The 20153-nt window shown below is 40.3% G+C and overlaps 1 protein-coding gene across 1 annotated transcript in view; it reads right to left on the bottom strand.

Annotated features, from left to right (window-relative positions):
* The window catches only part of card11 (caspase recruitment domain family member 11), a 719724-nt gene extending 700010 nt beyond the window's left edge, over positions 1–19714 (bottom strand). The window contains exons 1-3 of the mRNA XM_031893621.1: positions 19565–19714; positions 14899–15114; positions 11320–11457 (exon numbers count right to left, since the gene is read on the bottom strand). Coding sequence (XP_031749481.1) covers positions 11320–11457; positions 14899–15100 — 340 coding nt within the window. The 5' untranslated portion in view covers positions 15101–15114; positions 19565–19714. The remainder of the gene's footprint in view (positions 1–11319; positions 11458–14898; positions 15115–19564) is intronic.
* Between the last annotated feature and the right edge of the window lie 439 nt (positions 19715–20153).

Raw genomic sequence — 20153 nt, 5'->3', positions numbered from 1 at the left:
CGAACTGTCTGATGGACGCATATGGAATGCCAGTCGTCTCGCTCCTGTTAGACATGACCTTGCAGAAGTCCCATTTGATGAAGGACATATTCCTACTCCTGATATTACCTGTGATAGGCCTGAGCAAAGTGAACCTATAAGGCGGGCTGAAAGAAACAGAAAACAACCTGCATGGACCAAGGACCATGTGATGTGAAATATGCATAATATGGCTTTAAGATGCATACTATGTCATAGTTGTTGTTTATTACATTTACTGTACTGAAAAAAAATGCTTTCCTACTATAGGGCGAATATGTGGTGTTTATACAAATGGCCTGTAGGTGTCACTGTGAACAAACACAGTGCACATTAATACTGTGCATGCATAGTACTTTCTAGGCTACTGAAAGTGTTAGCGTTGAAGTTCCTGTGTTGTGTAATGGCTGCATGAACCTGCTAATAAAGCACTGTTATACCCTACTCTTCCTTGGCTATCAAACATAACAATATTCATTCGCTCATATGTATTATAGCCACCACTCACTATATGCCTGGAGTTAATTTGGGGTTCGGGAGTAATGCACGATCCACCCAGTCAAGCTTAAATTAAATAAAGGTGAAGTCTACCGAAGGGGTCTGGTCCGTGGGATGACTAGAGCCAGAAGCACATTCCATTAGAACCAGAGGGGAAATGTCACGGAGAGAAGTGTCCAAAGAGAAAAGGGGAAGAAAAAAGGAAAAAATCAGAGGAAAGAATAGTCTATGATGATATATGCAATTAACCGTGAAGGGAGAGTAAAAGGGAAGTGAAATGTGTTATGTGACCAAAGGTGAAACAAAATAAATCAAAAATAAAAACCAGACTTAAAAATATCATAAACTCCTTACAGGAGTGCTATAATATTCAATTAGAGAAAGACATATTAGCAATGTATTTTATGAGTAATAATGTAACAGTACATAACCACTAGCAATTTTGTTCAGCGGGAACTTTTGTTCCTACACAAATAAGTTACATATAAATAGTTATTTAAATGTTACTTAGTGGAAAATCAAGTCCACTTTGCAGAGAGCAAGAGATACAGTCATGGTGACTGAATAGTTGAATTAGAGATCAGTTCCTATGGGTCCCCCAGGTTTGTCACTTACAACACACGTTTCATGTGTCACTTGATTGAATGTATTTATCAAAACAGGACTGAAGCAATGTAGTCAGATACAGTCAGCTGTTTATATGAAGCAATTAGGGTAGATAGAAAGATTAATATGAGATCAGCTCATTCAAGCCCATAGGGCTCAAAGTATTTAGTCTGTGGATCCAGCGGAGTTCCAGTTGTAGTAGGAGTTTCTCCCGATTTCCACCTCGAACTGGGGGGGGGCGTGGTCGATTATCATGCTCCGCAGGTTGGCCAATGAGTGGTGGTGTGTCATGAAATGGTGGGCCAGTGGAGTGTCAGCCTTCCCACTGTCTAGGGCCAGTCTGACTGCCGATCTATGGTTGGCCATCCGGTCACGGAAGGTCGTGATGGTCTTTCCAATATAAAACAACCCACAAGGGCACTTTATAAAGTAAATAATAAACTTAGAGGTACAGGAAAGTCTGTGTTTAATATAACCTATACCTATAACATCCTAGTTTTGTAGTGTTCAACCAGGTAGTAGGTTTCTCGGATTGGTAGCAGTGTAACGGGTCCGTTTTCACTAGCAGGTCCCTTAGGCTTCTTCCATGTCTGTATGCAACCCTTGGTGGAGTTCTAAAGATGGGAGGCAATGTTTTATCCTTAGCCAGTACTGACCAGTGATTGAAGATGGAACGTATAAATATTTCTTTGGGGTGTAGGTAGTTAAGAAGGTCAGTCGATCTGCTTTGGAAATCCGTTGATTTGTAGTCCCTTGGAGAAGATCCTTCTGGTTTAAGCTTAGGGCTCTTTCCTTGCAGTCCATTAAATCGTGTTGATCTAGCCTCTTTCGCAGAATCGATTAATGAGTTCATCGAGTTGGTAAGTCAGTTGGACCGGATGTGAATTATTTCTAACCATCCGCACCATTTGTGAATAAGGTATGCTCCCTAATAAGTGTGGGGGGTGACAGGATGTGTGATGTAAAAGTGTATTTCTGTCAGTTTCCTTTCTGTAGGTGGTTGTAAGTATAGTCAAATCCCTAAGTGTCAGTAAGAGATCCAAAAAAGCAATATTTTGTGAACTTGTTTCAGCTGTAAATCTGATTGTTGTGGGCAATGAATTTAAGTCCCCAATCATTTGTGTAAATTGTTCAGCTGTGCCCGTCCATATTAGAAACAGATCATCTATAAAGCGATAGAGTGTGTAAATATGTTTTCCATATGTAGGGATTATATGGGTTTTTTCATAGTGAGTCATATATAGGTTGGCAAATGAGGGGGCTACATTTGAACCCATACTGGTGCCACTGGTTTGAAGGAAAAAAGATTTCTCGAAGTTGAAATAATTAAATGTCAGACAAAAAGTGAGAAGTTGCATCAGAAATTCTGTGGGTGGTCTCTGAGGGTCAGGATATTGGCTTAATGCATCCCTCACTATGTAAAGACCTTCTGGAGTAGGGATGACAGTGTAGAGGGAGGACACATCCATAGTGGCTAAGATGGCGTTAGGGGGTAGTGGGGTGACATTGAAGATTTTTTTCGACTTTCTACGCTGATGAGGACTGCACCCAGGCATTCGTTAATTACTTGTTTCGTGAGTGCTGATCATTTCGAACTTTTATATATATATATACAGTGGTGTGAAAAACTATTTGCCCCCTTCCTGATTTCTTATTCTTTTGCATGTTTGTCACACTTAAATGTTTCTGCTCATCAAAAACTGTTAATTATTAGTCAAAGATAACATAATTGAACACAAAATGCAGTTTTTAAATGAAGGTTTACGTTATTAAGGGAGAAAAAAAACTCCAAATCTACATGGCCCTGTGTGAAAAAGTGATTGCCCCCCTTGTTAAAAAATAACTTAACTGTGGTTTATCACACCTGAGTTCAATTTCTGTAGTCACCCCCAGGCCTGATTACTGCCACACCTGTTTCAATCAAGAAATCACTTAAATAGGAGCTACCTGACACAGAGAAGTAGACCAAAAGCACCTCAAAAGCTAGACATCATGCCAAGATCCAAAGAAATTCAGGAACAAATGAGAACAAACGTAATTGAGATCTATCAGTCTGGTAAAGGTTATAAAGCCATTTCTAAAGCTTTGGGACTCCAGCGAACCACAGTGAGAGCCATTATCCACAAATGGCAAAAACATGGAACAGTGGTGAACCTTCCCAGGAGTGGCCGGCCGACCAAAATTACCCCAAGAGCGCAGAGACAACTCATCCGAGAGGCCACAAAAGACCCCAGGACAACATCTAAAGAACTGCAGGCTTCACTTGCCTCAATTAGGGTCAGTGTTCACGACTCCACCATAAGAAAGAGACTGGGCAAAAACAGCCTGCATGGCAGATTTCCAAGGCGCAAACCACTTTTAATCAAAAAGAACATTATGGCTTGTCTCAATTTTGCTAAAAAACATCTAAATGATTGCCAAGACTTTTGGGAAAATACCTTGTGGACCGACGAGACAAAAGTTGAACTTTTTGGAAGGTGCGTGTCCCGTTACATCTGGCGTTAAAGTAACACAGCATTTCAGAAAAAGAACATCATACCAACAGTAAAATATGGTGGTGGTAGTGTGATGGTCTGGGCTTGTTTTGCTGCTTCAGGACCTGGAAGGCTTGCTGTGATAGATGGAACCATGAATTCTACTGTCTACCAAAAAATCCTGAAGGAGAATGTCCGGCCATCTGTTCGCCAACTCAAGCTGAAGCGATCTTGGGTATTTTAGTAGATATTGTCCTTTCATGTCATCCTTGAGGCAACATACTGTTAAGTTTGTTTTCGCTTACTGTTAACTTGACTGAACTTCATTGAAAAAGTTCAAACTGTGACTTGGCTAAAGTAACTCAATATTTGTGTGTGCCGTTAATTGGTGTGATGATCGGTAATTTTGCGATTTTTTTTTTTTGTCGCCATCGCGACTTTTTCGTAAATTGTTGCAACTTTTTCGTAGCCATTGCAGCTTTTTCGTAGCCGTTACGACTTGCGCAAATTGATGCAACTTTTTCGTAGCCATCGTGAAAAAATCGGAAAGGTTTGCGCTCATTATTTGCGCTCAATACGAAAAAGTCGTGACAATTCACGCAAGTCTTAACGGCTATGAAAAAGTTGCGACAATTCACGAAAAAGTCACGACGACGAAAAAAATCGCAAATAATACGAAAAAGTCGCAATATGTTTGTTTCCAATCCGATTTTTTCCCATTCGGGATTTGGATTCGTGGATTAGTAAATCAGCCCCTTAGTGTTATAATACAATGTTACAATACAGAGATCATTTAATCTGGATTGTTTTATGGAAACCTTCTGTTTTTAGGGGTACAGTACAGCTATAGGTTTGCCGAGTCTTTTCTTTACTTGAATAGTTAATCCTTGGCAGCACGGGTAACCCTTTTGAAATAAAAAATAACAAAAGTGGTATAAAGGTTATACCTTTATTGGCTAACTAAGATAATCATAGCAAGCTTTCAGAACATTTTAGTTCCTTTTTCAAGCTGATTACAATGAAGCTTGTTGTGCTCTCTGATATATATACAACATTCAGCTCATAGATCAGAAACCAGAAAAAAGGAACATCTCTGTGGGAGGTGTTAACAAAGTCATATAAAGTGGGCCTGCAAGGGACAAACAGATAAGGTACATGATAATGTGGATCAAAGTGGCTTGATATAAAGGTAAGGGTAAGTTACTAAAGTGTGAGGTAAAAGGAATTCCATGTGATTAACTGGCCCAGTGTCTCTACAGATGTTTGTATTTCTGGCTTGGTGCAGGCAGTTCTTAATCTATATAATTTGCCATAAATCCAAGACCCAGGTTCAGTCCCTTCTCCAGAGAGTTGAAAGTTTTCATTAATTTGTACTCCCATACCTTCCTTTCCTTCTCTGTTTTAAAGTTTCCCCTAAGGACCAAGATTCTTAAATTGTTTATGGAGTGGTAAGGGCTGTTAAAATGGTTCCCTACTGGTGTGTCCATTTTTATTTGTTATGGTAAAGCGGTGGTGTGTATTTCACTTTCTCAGGCTTTGACCAGTCTCTCCTATGTACAGTCCTCTTGTCCCCCCTTGTCTCCCAAAACAGAGAAAGGAACTAAAATGTTCTGAAAGCTTGCTATGATTATCTTAGTTAGCCAATAAAGGTATCACCTTTATACCACTTTTGTTATTTTTTATTTCAAAACGGTTACCCTGTAAACATTTTGAGTGGCTAGCACAGTACATCACCTTTTCCTGCTTCACTGATTGAGAAACACCAGAACCAAGTTTTGGTACTGTAAAAATCTCTCTTAAGATGGCCATACACGTGGTGATCTGCCGATGTTTCGTGCGACCATCAGTCGCACTAAACATCGTCAGATCCGCCACACACCATTCAGGGCTGAATCGGCAGGTAAGGAGGTAGAAACAATAGGATTTCTACCTCCTTCTGCCGATTCAGCGCTGAAGGGAGATTTCGGTCAGGCGCCTTCTATGGCGCCCGATCAAAATTTTCAAACTGGTCCGATCGGTGAGTCCGCCGATATCAGCAGCTTCCTGCGATATCGGTCGATTCGCCGACATACCATACACGCACCGAATATCATACGAAACGAGGTTTCGTACGATATTATCGGTGCGTGTATGGCCACCTTTACTCACTAAGAAGTGGACACAGATGTGAGTTTGAGACAGCTATCAGAAGTGCTAAATCAAGGTAGGCCAAACAGAAAAGTTATTGGCATAGCAGATACAAGCTAAATTTTGAACCTCAATAAGTTTCTGACTGCACAGCGAGTTTGGGAGCTGCTAGCGAGTGTTGCATGTAATCTAAAGTGTTGCATGTAAATTAAGTGTATAGCAGGCGTTAAAAACAAAAAGGCGTTTGAAACTTAAAAGGCACTATACAAGGGATTGCACTCGGGAGACTGTAAGTACCCAGTTGCAATATGAGTTCCAGTATGATTGCTGGTGTGACTCAGTGTGCATCTTGTCGCATGTATGTGGTCCTGGAGCAGCAGTTCCATGCAGCATTTACTTGTGAGAGATGCAGGTGAGTTTTCCTCTTGGAATCTGAGGTGCAGAATCTAAGGGGGGAACTGGCAGGACTGAGGGCAGCTGCAAACATGGGGGAGAACAGGAGGCTCACTGAGCAACCACTGGCAGGGGCCGGTGTAGTGGGGGGTGGAGAAGGGACAGTGGAGGTTAATGAGGGAGACAAATTTGTAACGGTTAAGAGGGGCAGTTGGGGACACAAGGGTAGGGGGGCTGGTTCACAGCTTGTACAAACCAACAGATTTGCCGCTTTGGGTGAAGATGCTGGGGAAGGCAGCTCTGAGCTGGCATGTATGGAGCAGGCTGACTCTCGGAGCACCCTGGGGGAATAGTGCTAGGAAGGGAAGGCAGGCTATAGTTGTAGGGGATTCAATTATTAGAAAGGTGGATAGGGTAATTTGTCGCAAAGACCCTACATGCCGAACTGTGTGTTGCTTGCCTGGTGCTAGGGTTCGGCATGTGGTGGAACGAGTGGACAGATTGTTGGGAGGGGCTGGGGAAGACCCGGCGGTCTTGGTACACATAGGTACTAATGACAAAGTTAGAGGAGGGGGGGAAGTCCTCAAGAACGATTTTAAAAAGCTAGGTGCGAAGTTGAGGGCGAGGACTTCCAAGGTAATTTTTTCAGAGATATTACCTGTGCCACGAGCAACATTAAGAAGGCAGCGGGAGCTTAGGGAGATTAATGCGTTTCTGAGAGATTGGTGCAGGGAGGAGGGCTTTGGGTTTCTCGAGAACTGGGCTGATTTCTCAATCGGCTACAAGCTCTTTGCCAGGGATGGGCTGCACCTCAATGATGATGGGACAGCTGCTTTGGGGGAAAAGATGGCTAGCGGGTTGGAGGAGATTTTAAACTAGGAGTGGGGGGGGAGGGTGCAGCGGGAAATTCTGTGGTAGACAGGATAGATGAGGTAGTGGGCATAGTAAGGGAAAATGGGGGAGGAGACTTGCTTCGGGATACTGATAATGGCAGGGAGGCCCATTGTTTACACGTCATTCTCACGCCGGAACCAGTATTAAATGTATGTTTACCAATGCAAGGAGTCTGACTGGTGAAATGGGAGAGCTGGAGGTACTAGCGTTGGAGCGATGTTGGCGTTGTGATTGGTGTTGCTGAAACTTGGTTGAATGAGTCTCATGACTGGGCTGTTAATATTGGGGGTATACATTGTTTCGGAGGGACAGAGGCAATAGAAAAGGAGGAGGAGGAGTGTGTCTGTTCATTAAGCAGGAATTAAAAGCAAATATTAAGGAGGAAGTGATGGGGGTAACAGAGGGAGCTGAATCCTTATGGGTTGAGCTTCTCACAGATAGTAAAGAATCTACCAAACTAATTGTAGGGGTATGCTATAGACCCCCTAATGTAAGCGAAGAGGAGGAGGCCCAGCTCCTGTTGCAAATAGAAAAGGCTGCTAGTCTGGGGCAAGTGATTATAATGGGGGATTTTAATTATGCTGATATTGACTGGAGCAATAGTACTGCCAGGACAGTAAATGGGAACAAGTTTATAAACTTGCTGCATGACAACTTTATGTCACAAGTTGTTGAGGAGCCAACCAGGAACCATGCTATACTAGATCTAGTGATCTCTAATGACCCAGAACGTATAGCAAATGTGCAAGTGGTTGAACCCCTGGGTAATAGTGACCATAATGTTATTTCATTTGATGTTTGGTGCAGGAAACAAATTTACACGGGGGCACCAAAGACACTGAATTTTAGGAAGGCAAATTTTAGCTCCTTAAGGGCAGCGCTTCAGGGCATCACTTCAGGGTATAGATTGGGGCATTATGTTTTCTGATAAAAACACAGAGCAGAAATGGTTGTAATTTAAAATGATATTAAATCATTACTGTTCTCAATTCATTCCATTAATAAGAAAAAGTAGAAGTGTTAAGAATCACCCTATGTGGTAAAGAAGTTAATAGGGAAAAAAAGGAAAGCTTTTAAGAAATATAAGTCAGAGGGGACAGTAGCTGCGTTTAATGATTATAAACACTATAACAAGTGTTGTAAAACAGCAATCCGGAAGGCAAAGATAGAAAATGAGGAGTGCATCGCGGCAGAGGCCAAGACTAACCCCATAAAGTTTTTTAAGTATATTAATAGTAAAACGATGCAGGTTGAGGGTGTGGCCCCATTGAGTTATAGTAACAATATGATTACAGCGGATACAGAAAAGGCAGATGTGCTTAACCAGTTCTTTTCTTCTGTGTATACAGTAGAGGAGCCAGAGGGCCAAGTCCCACCCAATAGCTTCACTGTTGCTTCAGCTCCAACTACACAGTGGTTGGCACAGGATATGGTGCTTAAAGGGTTACACACGATAAATGTAAACAAGGCACCTGCGCCAGATGGAATACACCCTCGGGTACTGAGAGAGCTAGGGGCAGAATTGCAGTGGCCCTTGTTTCTGATATTCTCAGACTCGCTTTCTTCAGGTATGGTACCTAGGGATTGGAAGAAGGCCCATATTTAAAAAGGGAGTAAGATCTCAGCCTGGCAATTATAAGCCTGTAAGTTTGACATCCGTCGTGGGCAAGTTATTTGAAGGCTTGTTAAGGGATCACATTCAAAATTATGTATTGGAGAATGCCATTATGAGCAGTATTCAGCATGGCTTTATGAAGGACAGGTCATGTCAGACCAATTTAATTGCTTTTTATGATGAGGTGAGAACGAAGCTGGACAGTGGGGATGCAGTACCGTTCCCCACAAACGACTGCTTTCTAAGCTAAGGTATATTGGTCTTAGTGAATTCGTTTGCACATGGATAGAAAACTGGCTACAGGATTGGGTACAGAGGGTGGTTGTTAATGGCACATTCTCTACTTGGAATAAGGTTCTCCGTGGGGTCCCTCAGGGTTCTGTACTGGGTCCACTTTTGTTTAATTTGTTCATAAATGACTTAGGGGAGGGTATTATGAGTAATGTATCAGTGTTTGCAGATGACACAAAACTCTGCAGACCAGTCAATTCTATCCAGGATGTGACATCCCTGCAGCAGGATCTTGACCAACTGGCAATCTGGGCAGCTAAGTGGCAGATGAGATTTAATGTGGATAAATGTAAGGTCATGCACCTGGGATGTAAAAATATGCAAGCCCCGTATACCCTTAATGGGACTGCACTAGGCAAATCCATAATGGAGAAGGACCTTGGAGTCCTTGTAGATAATAAACTTGGCTGTAGCAAGCAATGCCAGGCAGCAGCTGTAAGGGCAAACAAGGTCTTGAGCTGTATTAAAAGGGGTATACCCTTTTACGGGAGGAGGGGGTTATTCTTCCCCTTTACAGAGCACTGGTAAGGCCCCATCTAGAATATGCTGTTCAGTTTTGGTCTCCAGTGCTCAAACGGGACATTATTGAGTTAGAGAGGGTCCAGAGAAGGACAACTAAGCTGGTAAAGGGTATGGAAAGTCTAGAAAGTTATGAAGAAAGACTGGCCAAGTTGGGTCTGTTTACACTGGAGAAGAGGCGCTTAAGGTGACATGATAACTATGTATAAATATATAAAGGGATCATATAATAACCTTTCTAATGTTTTATTTACCAGTAGGTCCTTCCAACGGACACGAGGGCACCCACTCCGTTTAGAAGAAGGGAGGTTCCATTTAAATATTCGGAAAGGATTTTTTACAGTGAGAGCTGTGAAGTTCTGGAATTCCTTCCTCGAATCAGTCGTACTGGCTGATACATTATATAACTTTAAGTAGTTAGTAGTTAGGCAGGTTATATGTAGGCATTATGGTTGAACTTGATGGACGTATGTCTTTTTTCAACCCAACTTACTATGTTACTATGTTACTATGTACAGTTACCATTAATAGGGAAGCTGCAATATAATGGCTTATATAGCATTATACAGCAGAGGGTTACACAGATGAGCAGAACTACCATTAATAGGGAGGCTGCAATATAATGGCAGAGAGTGCTATAGTGCAGAGGGACAAGGGGGGCAGCTTCTCCAAGACCACCTCAGGGCAGTACTAGGGTCCGAAATGCCCTTGATTATTAGTAATTTATTCAGATTCTCATTACATGGCAGATCTTAAACCAGTTCAATTAGCAGCAAAATGTATGTGGAAAAGACATTGTATTATTATATTATTACTATTATTAAGTATTGGGATGTTCTGGCAAGATATAGAAGAATTTGTATTCTTGTCCCTCTCTTGTCTTTTAGATAACCCCACAATTTGCAAGATTGCCTAGTGAGGGAAGATTTAGGACTTGCAACAGCTAACTTTGACCCCCCCCCCCCTCCATTCGAAAAGGAATGCAATGCAAGCAGTGTTTCCATGTCATGAGTAGAAAATATAATATTAATGGTTATTATATATCCCTTACAGAGTATGTAGTCTACCTCATAAAGTGCCCTTGTGGGCTAAACAAGCTATCAAGGATAGGATAAGCAACAATAAATCCACAATTCAAACAAATAATATAAAGTTACCAGTTCCAGCTCACTTTCATGAACATAAGCATTTCATTGCATCTCAACGGTTTTTGGTTATAGAGGCCATACTCACACTGAGAACATGGAGGAATAGGATTTTATATTTACAAAAATGAGAAAAAAACTCTGGATACATGCTTTACAAACTCTTGAACCTAAGGGTATGAATCGAGAATACAATTTGAGTTTGTATAATTATGTTTAGGATGGGAGCAGGAGAGAGAAAATTACACTTATGATACATGATTACCCTTAGGATGTATATGTATTTACATTTAATGGATTTCAGTTTTGTACGAGACATAAGCTGTTTAAATCATGTATATTTAAACTGTCATGGGGCAAAAGCAGTTTAAATTCTCTATGTCAAAACTGATATGGCAAGGTAATGGTTAATTAATTGTGTCTGATTAAGGGGTGAGTCTAGGGTGAAACTGGGATATAAAAGTCTGCCTATGTTGTTTAAGAATTGTTGCTTGAATAAAAGAATTTATAATTGTATATACTATTTGCCAAGAAAAAAAATCTGTGAATGCTTAACAAGTGATCAAGAATGGCTGACTATGAAATGGGGGTTACTTGTCCAACTAAATATAGACAGCACAACAAGTCAGGTCAAAAGGACAAAAAACGAAGGCCAATTAGAATGGTCTACATTTCCACATTCCCACCCACATATGATTACGTATATAAACATAACAAATGAAGTTTTGGAAGAACTTACCTACAATGGTAGAAAATCTTCTTGTTGGTTCATTTCCTGTAACCAGCTTATAGAGTTCAGGGTAGTAAAATTCTAAACTTTCCAAGAAAACTATATAACCCCTTTGACCTTTTGTATGAAGTATATCAAGGAGGCGACCTGAAAAGTAAGAACCACAATCTGAAAATCTGTTTATTGTATCTGCTTAATACTAACTGAAGAAACATTAGACAAATCATCTGACTTTTATTATCTATGCAAAGCAACATCACAATACCTTTATTTTTTCTGAGTTAATGTTACTTCCCAACTCTAGATAATCAGACAAAAATTTTGTTACAAAACTCATTATATTAGCTTAAAGCTTCAGGAGAGGATATGGCCTGGACATTTCAAAAGATTGCTCCTACATTTGTTTTAATTTCTGATGCAAAATATCTTACTGAGAGAGCAGCATTACAATAAACCTACTTTTACTTAAATTATTTAAATCTTTTTGTTCCTCTTTCTAAAGGGCTAGGATATGGCCCTCAAACAGAGCCAGTGGCCCCACTCATTAGCTACCCTACTGGACAGCTGAAAGCTCTCTTACCTCACTTGTAGGCCTGGCTGGCTGCTCATTCCCCAATAACACTGTCACTTCTTAAGATGAAAAAATGTAAAGATGTCTGTATGTTGCACTGTAAAATGCATGGCTACCTTTAATCATTAAGGAAGTTTCAGCTATGCAGGGGTGGTGAAGGCAGTTGCAGCAGCAGGTGCACTTATATGTTTGGATTCTGTGTGAGAAACTCTGTGACACTGTTATGGTATAGCTCTGCTTCAGTGTGGGGGACAGGCAAAATCTGCTTGTGTGTGTATCTGAGACAGAGGGGCACATTCATCAAAGTACAAGTTTGAATCCCAAAATTGGTAAAATTCGGATTAGATATAATCATTTCTGATGATGTCACGAAAATGCTTATGAAAAAATCGCAATAGTCACGATAATTTCGTATTAATTTTCGTCATAAAATGTTCCTATCCAAACTATCGTAAACGACGGGGAAATCTTTCTGACTTTGAACCTTCAGTGCATGTTTTTGGAAGCCTCCCATAGGACTCAATGACACTCTGCAGTTCCAACCTGGCCCAAGAAAATTCACAATAAAGAAGCTTTAATGAACCCGAAACTTTCGTACTCGTTGTGACAAATACGTTTTGTTGCACAAATTGTCGCAAAGTACGAAAAAGTCATGCAAACGAAAAAGTCGCAAAAAGTATGCACAGTATGAAAACGTAGAAAAAATAAAAAAAATTTGCATTCGGAAACAATCGTACTTTGATAAATGTGCCACTGAGTGTGAGTTGGCTTGCATGTGTGAGTGTGCAAAATTGTGCAGTAAGTTGGGTAGGGTCAAGGCTATTTCTGGCTGCTGCACCAAAAGAACCTGCAAAATGCCAGTCTAAGCCCCTCTGTATTTATTCTGTGTATTATGTCCTGTAAATTCCTTAATGTTTTGGCTCATCCCACAGCTCATCCTCATTGACAGCTCTGTTTCAGTCTTGCTTCTAATACATAGTTACATAGGGTTGAAAAAAGACCAGAGGCCATCAAGTTCAACCCATCCAAGTAAACCCAGCACACACAACCCACACCTACCAATCTATACATTCACATACATAAACTATATTTACAACCACTAATACTAACTGTAGATATTAGTATCACAATAGCCTTGGATATTCTGCTTGTTAAAGAACTCATCCAGGCCCCTCTTAAAGGCATTAACAGAATCTGCCATTACCACATCTCTAGGAAGGGCATTCCACAACCTCACTGCCCTCACCGTGAAAAACCACCTACTCTGCTTCAAATGAAAGCTCCTTTCCTCTAATCTAAAGGGGTGACCTCTGGTGATTTGATTGTTTTTATAGGAAAAAAAGAACACCCCCATCTGCCTATAATCCCCTCTAACGTACTTGTACAGAGTAATCATGTCCCCTCGCAAGCGCCTCTTTTCCAGAGAAAACAACCCCAACCTCGACAGTCTAACCTCATAGTTTAAATCTTCCATCCCCTTAACTAGTTTAGTTGCACGTCTCTGCACTCTCTCCAGCTCATTAATATCCTTATTATGATGTCTCACAAGATTGATGTCATATTGAAGTCATTCATGACTCTTTTTCAACCCATAAGTATTTTTATGTATGTGTTTAAATTTCACTTTGAGAAGGCTGCGGAACATGTATACTTTTTAACTGCATTTTTGTTCTAATTAACTTGAGTGCTGGCTTTCAGTGATTGGGGATCATTGTGGAGGGGTCCAGTGGGTCACAGTATCTCTGCTGAGGAAACACCTTTTCCAGCATTCATTGTTGCCCTGATGTCTCACACACTGCTCACACTCTTGTGAACTATTCCATTTGCATGTAAAATGTGATAAAACCTTTCACTGACTGTCTGTCAATACTACTACTTTTTGTTCACAAAACATCAGAAAAATCTCTGACCAATGAGATAAATACATTTTGTCATTAATGACTGAACATTTATTTAGTGGCTTTAAAAAGCATAGAGCTTTAGTCTGCCATCACCTGAAAAATGGCATTGTGTATTGGTGCAAAGGACATGTGCCAAGTGGATTTCATGTGCCTTTCTACAGCTACATTTATATATTGTTACTAAGAAATACACCAATGATCATTTATAAAGAGTCTGGTCTTTCCCTCCATGCTGACTGCTTACCTAGACAGAGGGACTTTTGCATAGGCTGATAGTGACTTTTTTGTTTGGGGAGTCTAAATATGGGCCATACATAGACTGACCTACAGCTAATGTGAGACTTGCCTCTTGCGGTTCCCACTGACTCTCAGGGATACTGTGCAAAAGTGCGGTTGGGAGAGCTTTTTTTCAACCCTAAAATACTTAGGATGTAAAAGTATTCATATGTGCACTTCTGAATCATTTGCCTTTCTCTTCTGCCTCTTTCCAGCTTTCCAGCCAAAAAGTATTGCTCTGTGAGGCTACAGTTTTATTTTTCCATGCAGGCCCCTTAATTATTTATATTCCTATCTCTTGTTAAACTACTACCTGGTTGCTAGGGTAAATAAGACCCTAGCAACCAGATAGTTGCTGAAATACAAATGGAGAGCTGCTGAACAAAAAGCTAAATAACTTAAAAACCATTAAAAATAAAAGTGGACCAATTGCAAATTGTCTCAGAATATCAATGTCTACATCATATTAAAAGTTAATTTAAAGGTGAACTACCCCTGACTGATCACAAACACAAATGTATGGAGATCCCCTAACAGAAGTGCACGTATGAATACTTTTACATCCTAAGCATTTTAGGGCTAAAAAAAGCTCTCCCACCCACACTTTTGCACAGTATCCCTGGGAGTCAGTGGGAACTGCCAGCAGTGAATCCACTGCGTCCCATATTTAGCCTCCCCAAACAAAAAAGTCACCTATTGTGATGCCTAACTGATATGAGGGGTGCTTTGTGAAAATGGCTTTGTTAGCATGTGGCTTTGCCAAACACACCTATTGAAGCCCACACAAACTTTCATTCGGTCCACCAAAAAAGTTCATCATAGTCATTTCACTACTGATACCTGATCGGGTTGTTCTAGAGAGAAACAGAAGAGAGCTGAGTACTTCCTCTTCATCCTGTTCATCAATTACTTTACATTGTCTTAAGTACGGTGTTAACTTTGCTGGGTTAATATAACGACTGAGCATATGCCGGTTGCACTCAATATTCTCCCATGCAGCTTTAGTTTCTTCTTCTTTTGAAGTTTCTTCATCATTATCCATAATTTGCTCTGATGCTAGAAAAGTAAGATAAGTGGTTTTATGTCAAGACACAATAGGGTTGATTCATTAAAATGTGATAAATTTTATCGCACTTTTTTTGCGTTAAAATAGACGCAACAATTAGCGTGCGATTCACTACAGTATTACCGCATGCGTTAAATTGCGCGCAGAAATGAATATGAACGCATGATTCACAAACACTTAGGAGCGCTAAATATCACATTAGTCTATGCGAAAAATAACACCTAAAAAAACACAATAAAGAGGGAATTTTAAATATGTTGTGGCATTTTAAAAAAAAAATACATATACACATATATATATATATATATATATATACACATCTATTTTCAAATACATATGCATAAATAAGTTTAAAGTAGGGGGTAAGCAGCAGGGAGCGGCCCATAGTATGAGTCATTTGGGGAAGGACCACGAATGTTGTAGGAGGCCCTGGCTAACAATGTCTGTGTGTCCTTTGTATTGATGTGAGGGTTCACAGGGGGAGGGGCCAGTGGGGGTGTGGGAGGAGGGGGGCCCAAAAAATTTTCTTGTGAGGGGCCCCATTATTTATGATGGTGGCCCTCTGTGTATGAATGTATATATATATATATATATATATATATATATATATATATATATGTATAATAGATTTAAATAACATCTTGCAATACTATCTCACAGAACTCCAGCTCGATATAGCGCCTCTTCTCCCTCCAGAGGCCTAACCCCAGGCACACCAGGCTCCTGAGGCCCACCAGGCTCCCGAGGCCCCGAGGCACACCAGGCTCCAGAAGTCCCCGAGGCCCCAGCGCCACCAGAGGCCACTTTAGTAAACGGACCCCTAAGTATTTGGCTAAATATTCTTAAATGCCCCCCCCCCCCTATTTTATTATCTCTAGCACTTCTTTTTTTTTTGTTACTTATATTTTTATTGGTTTTTTTTTTTTGCAAATAAACATTTATACAGCACCTCTTTAGCACTTCTGTGCTCTCCCAGGGCGCAAAATGTCGCCAGTTTTATGCTGCCGCGTGCGTCAATGCCGCGACAATTAGCGCGCATGCGAAAGCTACTGCACTTGCGATAATTAGCGTGCATGCGAAAAATACCGTGCTGCGCGTGCGTTATTTAACGCGTGTAGACTTTTCACGACTAAAATATCGCATGCAGTATCGCACGGAAATTAGCGCAAGTGTGCTTATAGTGAATCGTGTGCGAATAAAAAAAAAGTCGCGAAAATTTAGACGCGATAACATTTTTAAGGCACGCTATAAATAGCACACGTTAAAACACATCCATACCCATTGTAAAAGTGCACCTGAAAGTAACTATACTGTATGTGCTCTCTGGGGAATGGGTTGGGCAGGCAGTGGGGGGGGCTTCTGGAGGGGGGTGCGAGGTGACCATGAGGGCCCTGCACCCCCTCAAATTGACCTTATCCGCCTTTATGACTTAGGCATAGAGGTGGGGCAGACAGTTACTTTCACTTTCAATTCCGGACGTGTACTGTCAACAAAATCATGCAAAAATTATCAATGGAAATTAAATTTATCAACCCATGGAGGATTTGGAGTCACACTCAAAATTAAAGTGGAAAAAAATACTACAGGCTGATCCAACTCTGATGTAATGTCCTTAAAACAAGTCAAAATGAGGCTCAGTAGTGTGTGTGTGGCCTCCATGTGCCTATATGACCTCCCTACAATGCCTGGGCATGCTCCTGTTGAGGTGGTGGATGGTCTCCTGAGGGATCTCATTTGATTTCATTCATTCAGATCTAGGATGTCTTCATTTTGTGTTCCCTTTTTTTGAGCAGTGTATATACTGTATATGTATATACATACATACATGCATACATACATGACAGAGGGTTAACAACAGATAGCTCCAGGCAAGACACACTGTGTATTACAATTGACAGTTGACTTTTGATTTATTTTGTAAGAATGATTATAGCAGGCAGAAGGTTACAACAGACCACTCCATAGAAAACAGAATGTAATGTTTCCAGTGTAATTCAAAGACTGTCACGCCCCACCCTACCCCTACGCATGAGCAGTAGCTCACCTACTCCCCACCGCTCCCTCACTGCTAGTTGCTAGTGCTTCTCATCTGGTCCAGGAGCACTAAGGAATTGGCGCGCAGGAGAGGTAAACAAATCTTCTGCTTGCCTATTTCCCCAGTGCACCATGGAAAAAACAAATGTGGCTGGGCGGCATGCCACCCCTACGATCTCGCTGCCCTAGATCCGGCCTTTGTGCCCTTCCCATAAATCCAGGCCTGGTCAGGCATGGACTTCACATACTTTCTGTAATATGTTTCTGTAGTGACTGACATCTGCCCTCTGTGACTGACATCTGCCCTCTGTGACTGACATCTGCCCTCTGTGTTGCATCAGAATGCTTGTTCAGCGATTGCCCAATTTATCGCATCTGGTCTGCACTGGAGGAGTTTCTTAATCATCTGCCTGCCACTGTTATTATTCTATCAAAGGGAAAAGGTTAGTGTAGTAACAGCGCAGTCCTTCTGAGTTTGTTACTAGCAGCGTTGTATGTCTCGCACACTGAAAGAAAATTTGTTCTTTACCCCTTTCTTCCTGGCACATGCTGAAGCAGGAGGGTGGTGAAGAAAAGAGGATATGTGGGACAGGCATATGAAAGGCATTGTGAGGCAGTCAAAAAGATAAGTGTCTACAAAGTTATAATTGGCTTGTTCTGATGTAGGAATGTTTATAAGGATAACATTTACAGTTTGGTCCCCTAGGTAAATGACCAAACTGTAGATTATAAATGTGTATACAGACAGTATTTGGGATAGTTTAAAAGCAGGACTGGCAAACAGGAACAGAGCTGCCAATCAGTGGGAAGAGTCAGGACATAATAAATTGATGGAAAGTGATATATACACAAAATAAATACAGAGGGGTTCAGACTGGAATTTTGCCTGCACACCACACTAAAGCAGAGCCATATTTTAACCGTGTCACAATCTGTCATGCAGAGAGCCTATGGGCCCACCAAACACATAAGTCTACCTGCTGCTGCAACCACTACCAACTCTCACAGTTATCGCTCCCCTTCACACCCCCCACTATGTACATGAATGAGTAAGGCTGTCTCAACAAAATATGGGGTCATGGTGAAAACAAAGCCTGGGAAACAGTAAAAAAAACAGAAAGAAAGATCAAAAGATCTGCCGCAGTCAGTGCGGCAAAGGTTTTTTTGGCCACATAAATACCACATCCATTTTACCAAAGCATACCCAGATGTGCCAGTATAATTACTACAGAATAATGGATAATAATTAACCTCAGAGATGCCATTATAATTACTGTAGAAATGGCTAAGGTGCACTCCATTACCCCTCGACAAGACATTTACTGATGTAATTGCCCTATATGCATCTATGGTTGCTTTAGGCTAATCAGTCTTGCAAAATTGTTAAGAGAGATGAAAAGACATATCGATGAGGTTTTGTCATAACATTTCTATCACTGTTATCTGCCATATTATGATTGTATGTATTTTTTTTGTATTTTTCTGTTCAATATACTCTGTCTTTCACATGCAATAGTGTCACATTGTCCTGAAAAGGAAAGCACAAAATGCACAAAATGCTTTGCCATGCCATGCTTTGCCGTCTGTTTAATGTATACAGTTTTAATGTGTATAATGTTTTATGTGCAGTCAGTTATGTACAGAAGCCAGGCTGCATAACACATGTGCAGTGTGCTCGAAATAACCAATATTAATAAAATTTGCACTTTACAACATCTTCATTGAGGTTTTTTGCAGAATATTGGAAAAATTCAGTTGCTAGTCTTGAGGCGGTAAAAGTTCTTCTTGACCCAGAAATGGCAATTATGTTTTATTCAACATAAAGAAAATTCAATAAAACTGAACAATATGCTACCTCTGGTGCTAGGGCATTCCATCTTTACTTACCTTATTATTATTATTAAAACTATTTTAATACAATATGTTTCTAAATACTTATGGTTAGAAAGCTTAGCAAACTTAGTTTTCATTAGTAAATAATGTAATGACTGCTGTAATTTATTTCTGCTTTTACTTTGTTGCTATTTAGCAAAAATGGTTACAGAAGGTTAAATTTCCAGCTGAAAATTTATAAATTAACCAGTTTAGCCAGAGGCTGCCTGTAAAAGTTTGATATGGAACCCTTGGCTTGAATCTCCAGCAACAACTATCAACTAAAAAGTCTCCTTATGTTCTCTCCAGCTTCTACCTCTTCTACCTCATCTTTCCCTCCTACTTCTTTTTATCCCTATCCTTATCATTTCCTATTACATGTTATTACCAATTACAAAGTTACCTATTAAAAAAGAATGGTTAAACATATTACAAATGCAGTAAACAATTCTATTGAACAGGTTACACATTTAAATGCCAATCTATTTTCAATTTTGCAGGTTTTACCATACAGAACCACAATGATAACCTTACTTTTGGGACGTGTTCAAATGTAGGAGGTATCCCAGGTGTAATCAGAATTCCAGGATTCCCACAGTTGCAACAAAATTATTTCTACAGAAAAGCTTTGTATAAAACAAGAATCTGAAAAGACAAAGACAAGGACACTAGTGTGAAAGATACAAAACACAGTGAACAGTTAATGTGTCAAACTAGGAGGAGCAATAAAAAGGGAAATGAAAGTAGCTTACAGGAAACCAGCAGTATTTTCATAAAGCTATGTACTGATAACATCAGTTAGAGGAAATCTATTGAACTACACATTTCTGTATGTTTAAATGTATTCAAAATGTAAAAAATTATGTTGTTTAGAGCTATCAGCAAACTAGGAAGTTGTATTTTTAATACCATATTAATTACAAGAGTTTACAAAGGTATTTTACAATGTGATGCATAAGCAACTGTATATAGTTATGATTTGAGAATGGTCATCCCTACAAAATAATAGTCTATATATACAGTACAATACAACATTTAGTTGAACAGTCTTTCTGAGATGCTTACTAAGGCAAGCCCTGCTGCTTATTTAAATTCTACTTATTTATGTTTCATAAAAACACTC

Source organism: Xenopus tropicalis, chromosome 9 (assembly GCF_000004195.4).
Source record: "Xenopus tropicalis strain Nigerian chromosome 9, UCB_Xtro_10.0, whole genome shotgun sequence".
NCBI classification, from domain to species: domain Eukaryota; kingdom Metazoa; phylum Chordata; class Amphibia; order Anura; family Pipidae; genus Xenopus; species Xenopus tropicalis.
The sequence above is the reverse complement of the archived record's forward strand: the minus strand, read 5'-3'. Positions and strand labels throughout refer to the sequence as shown.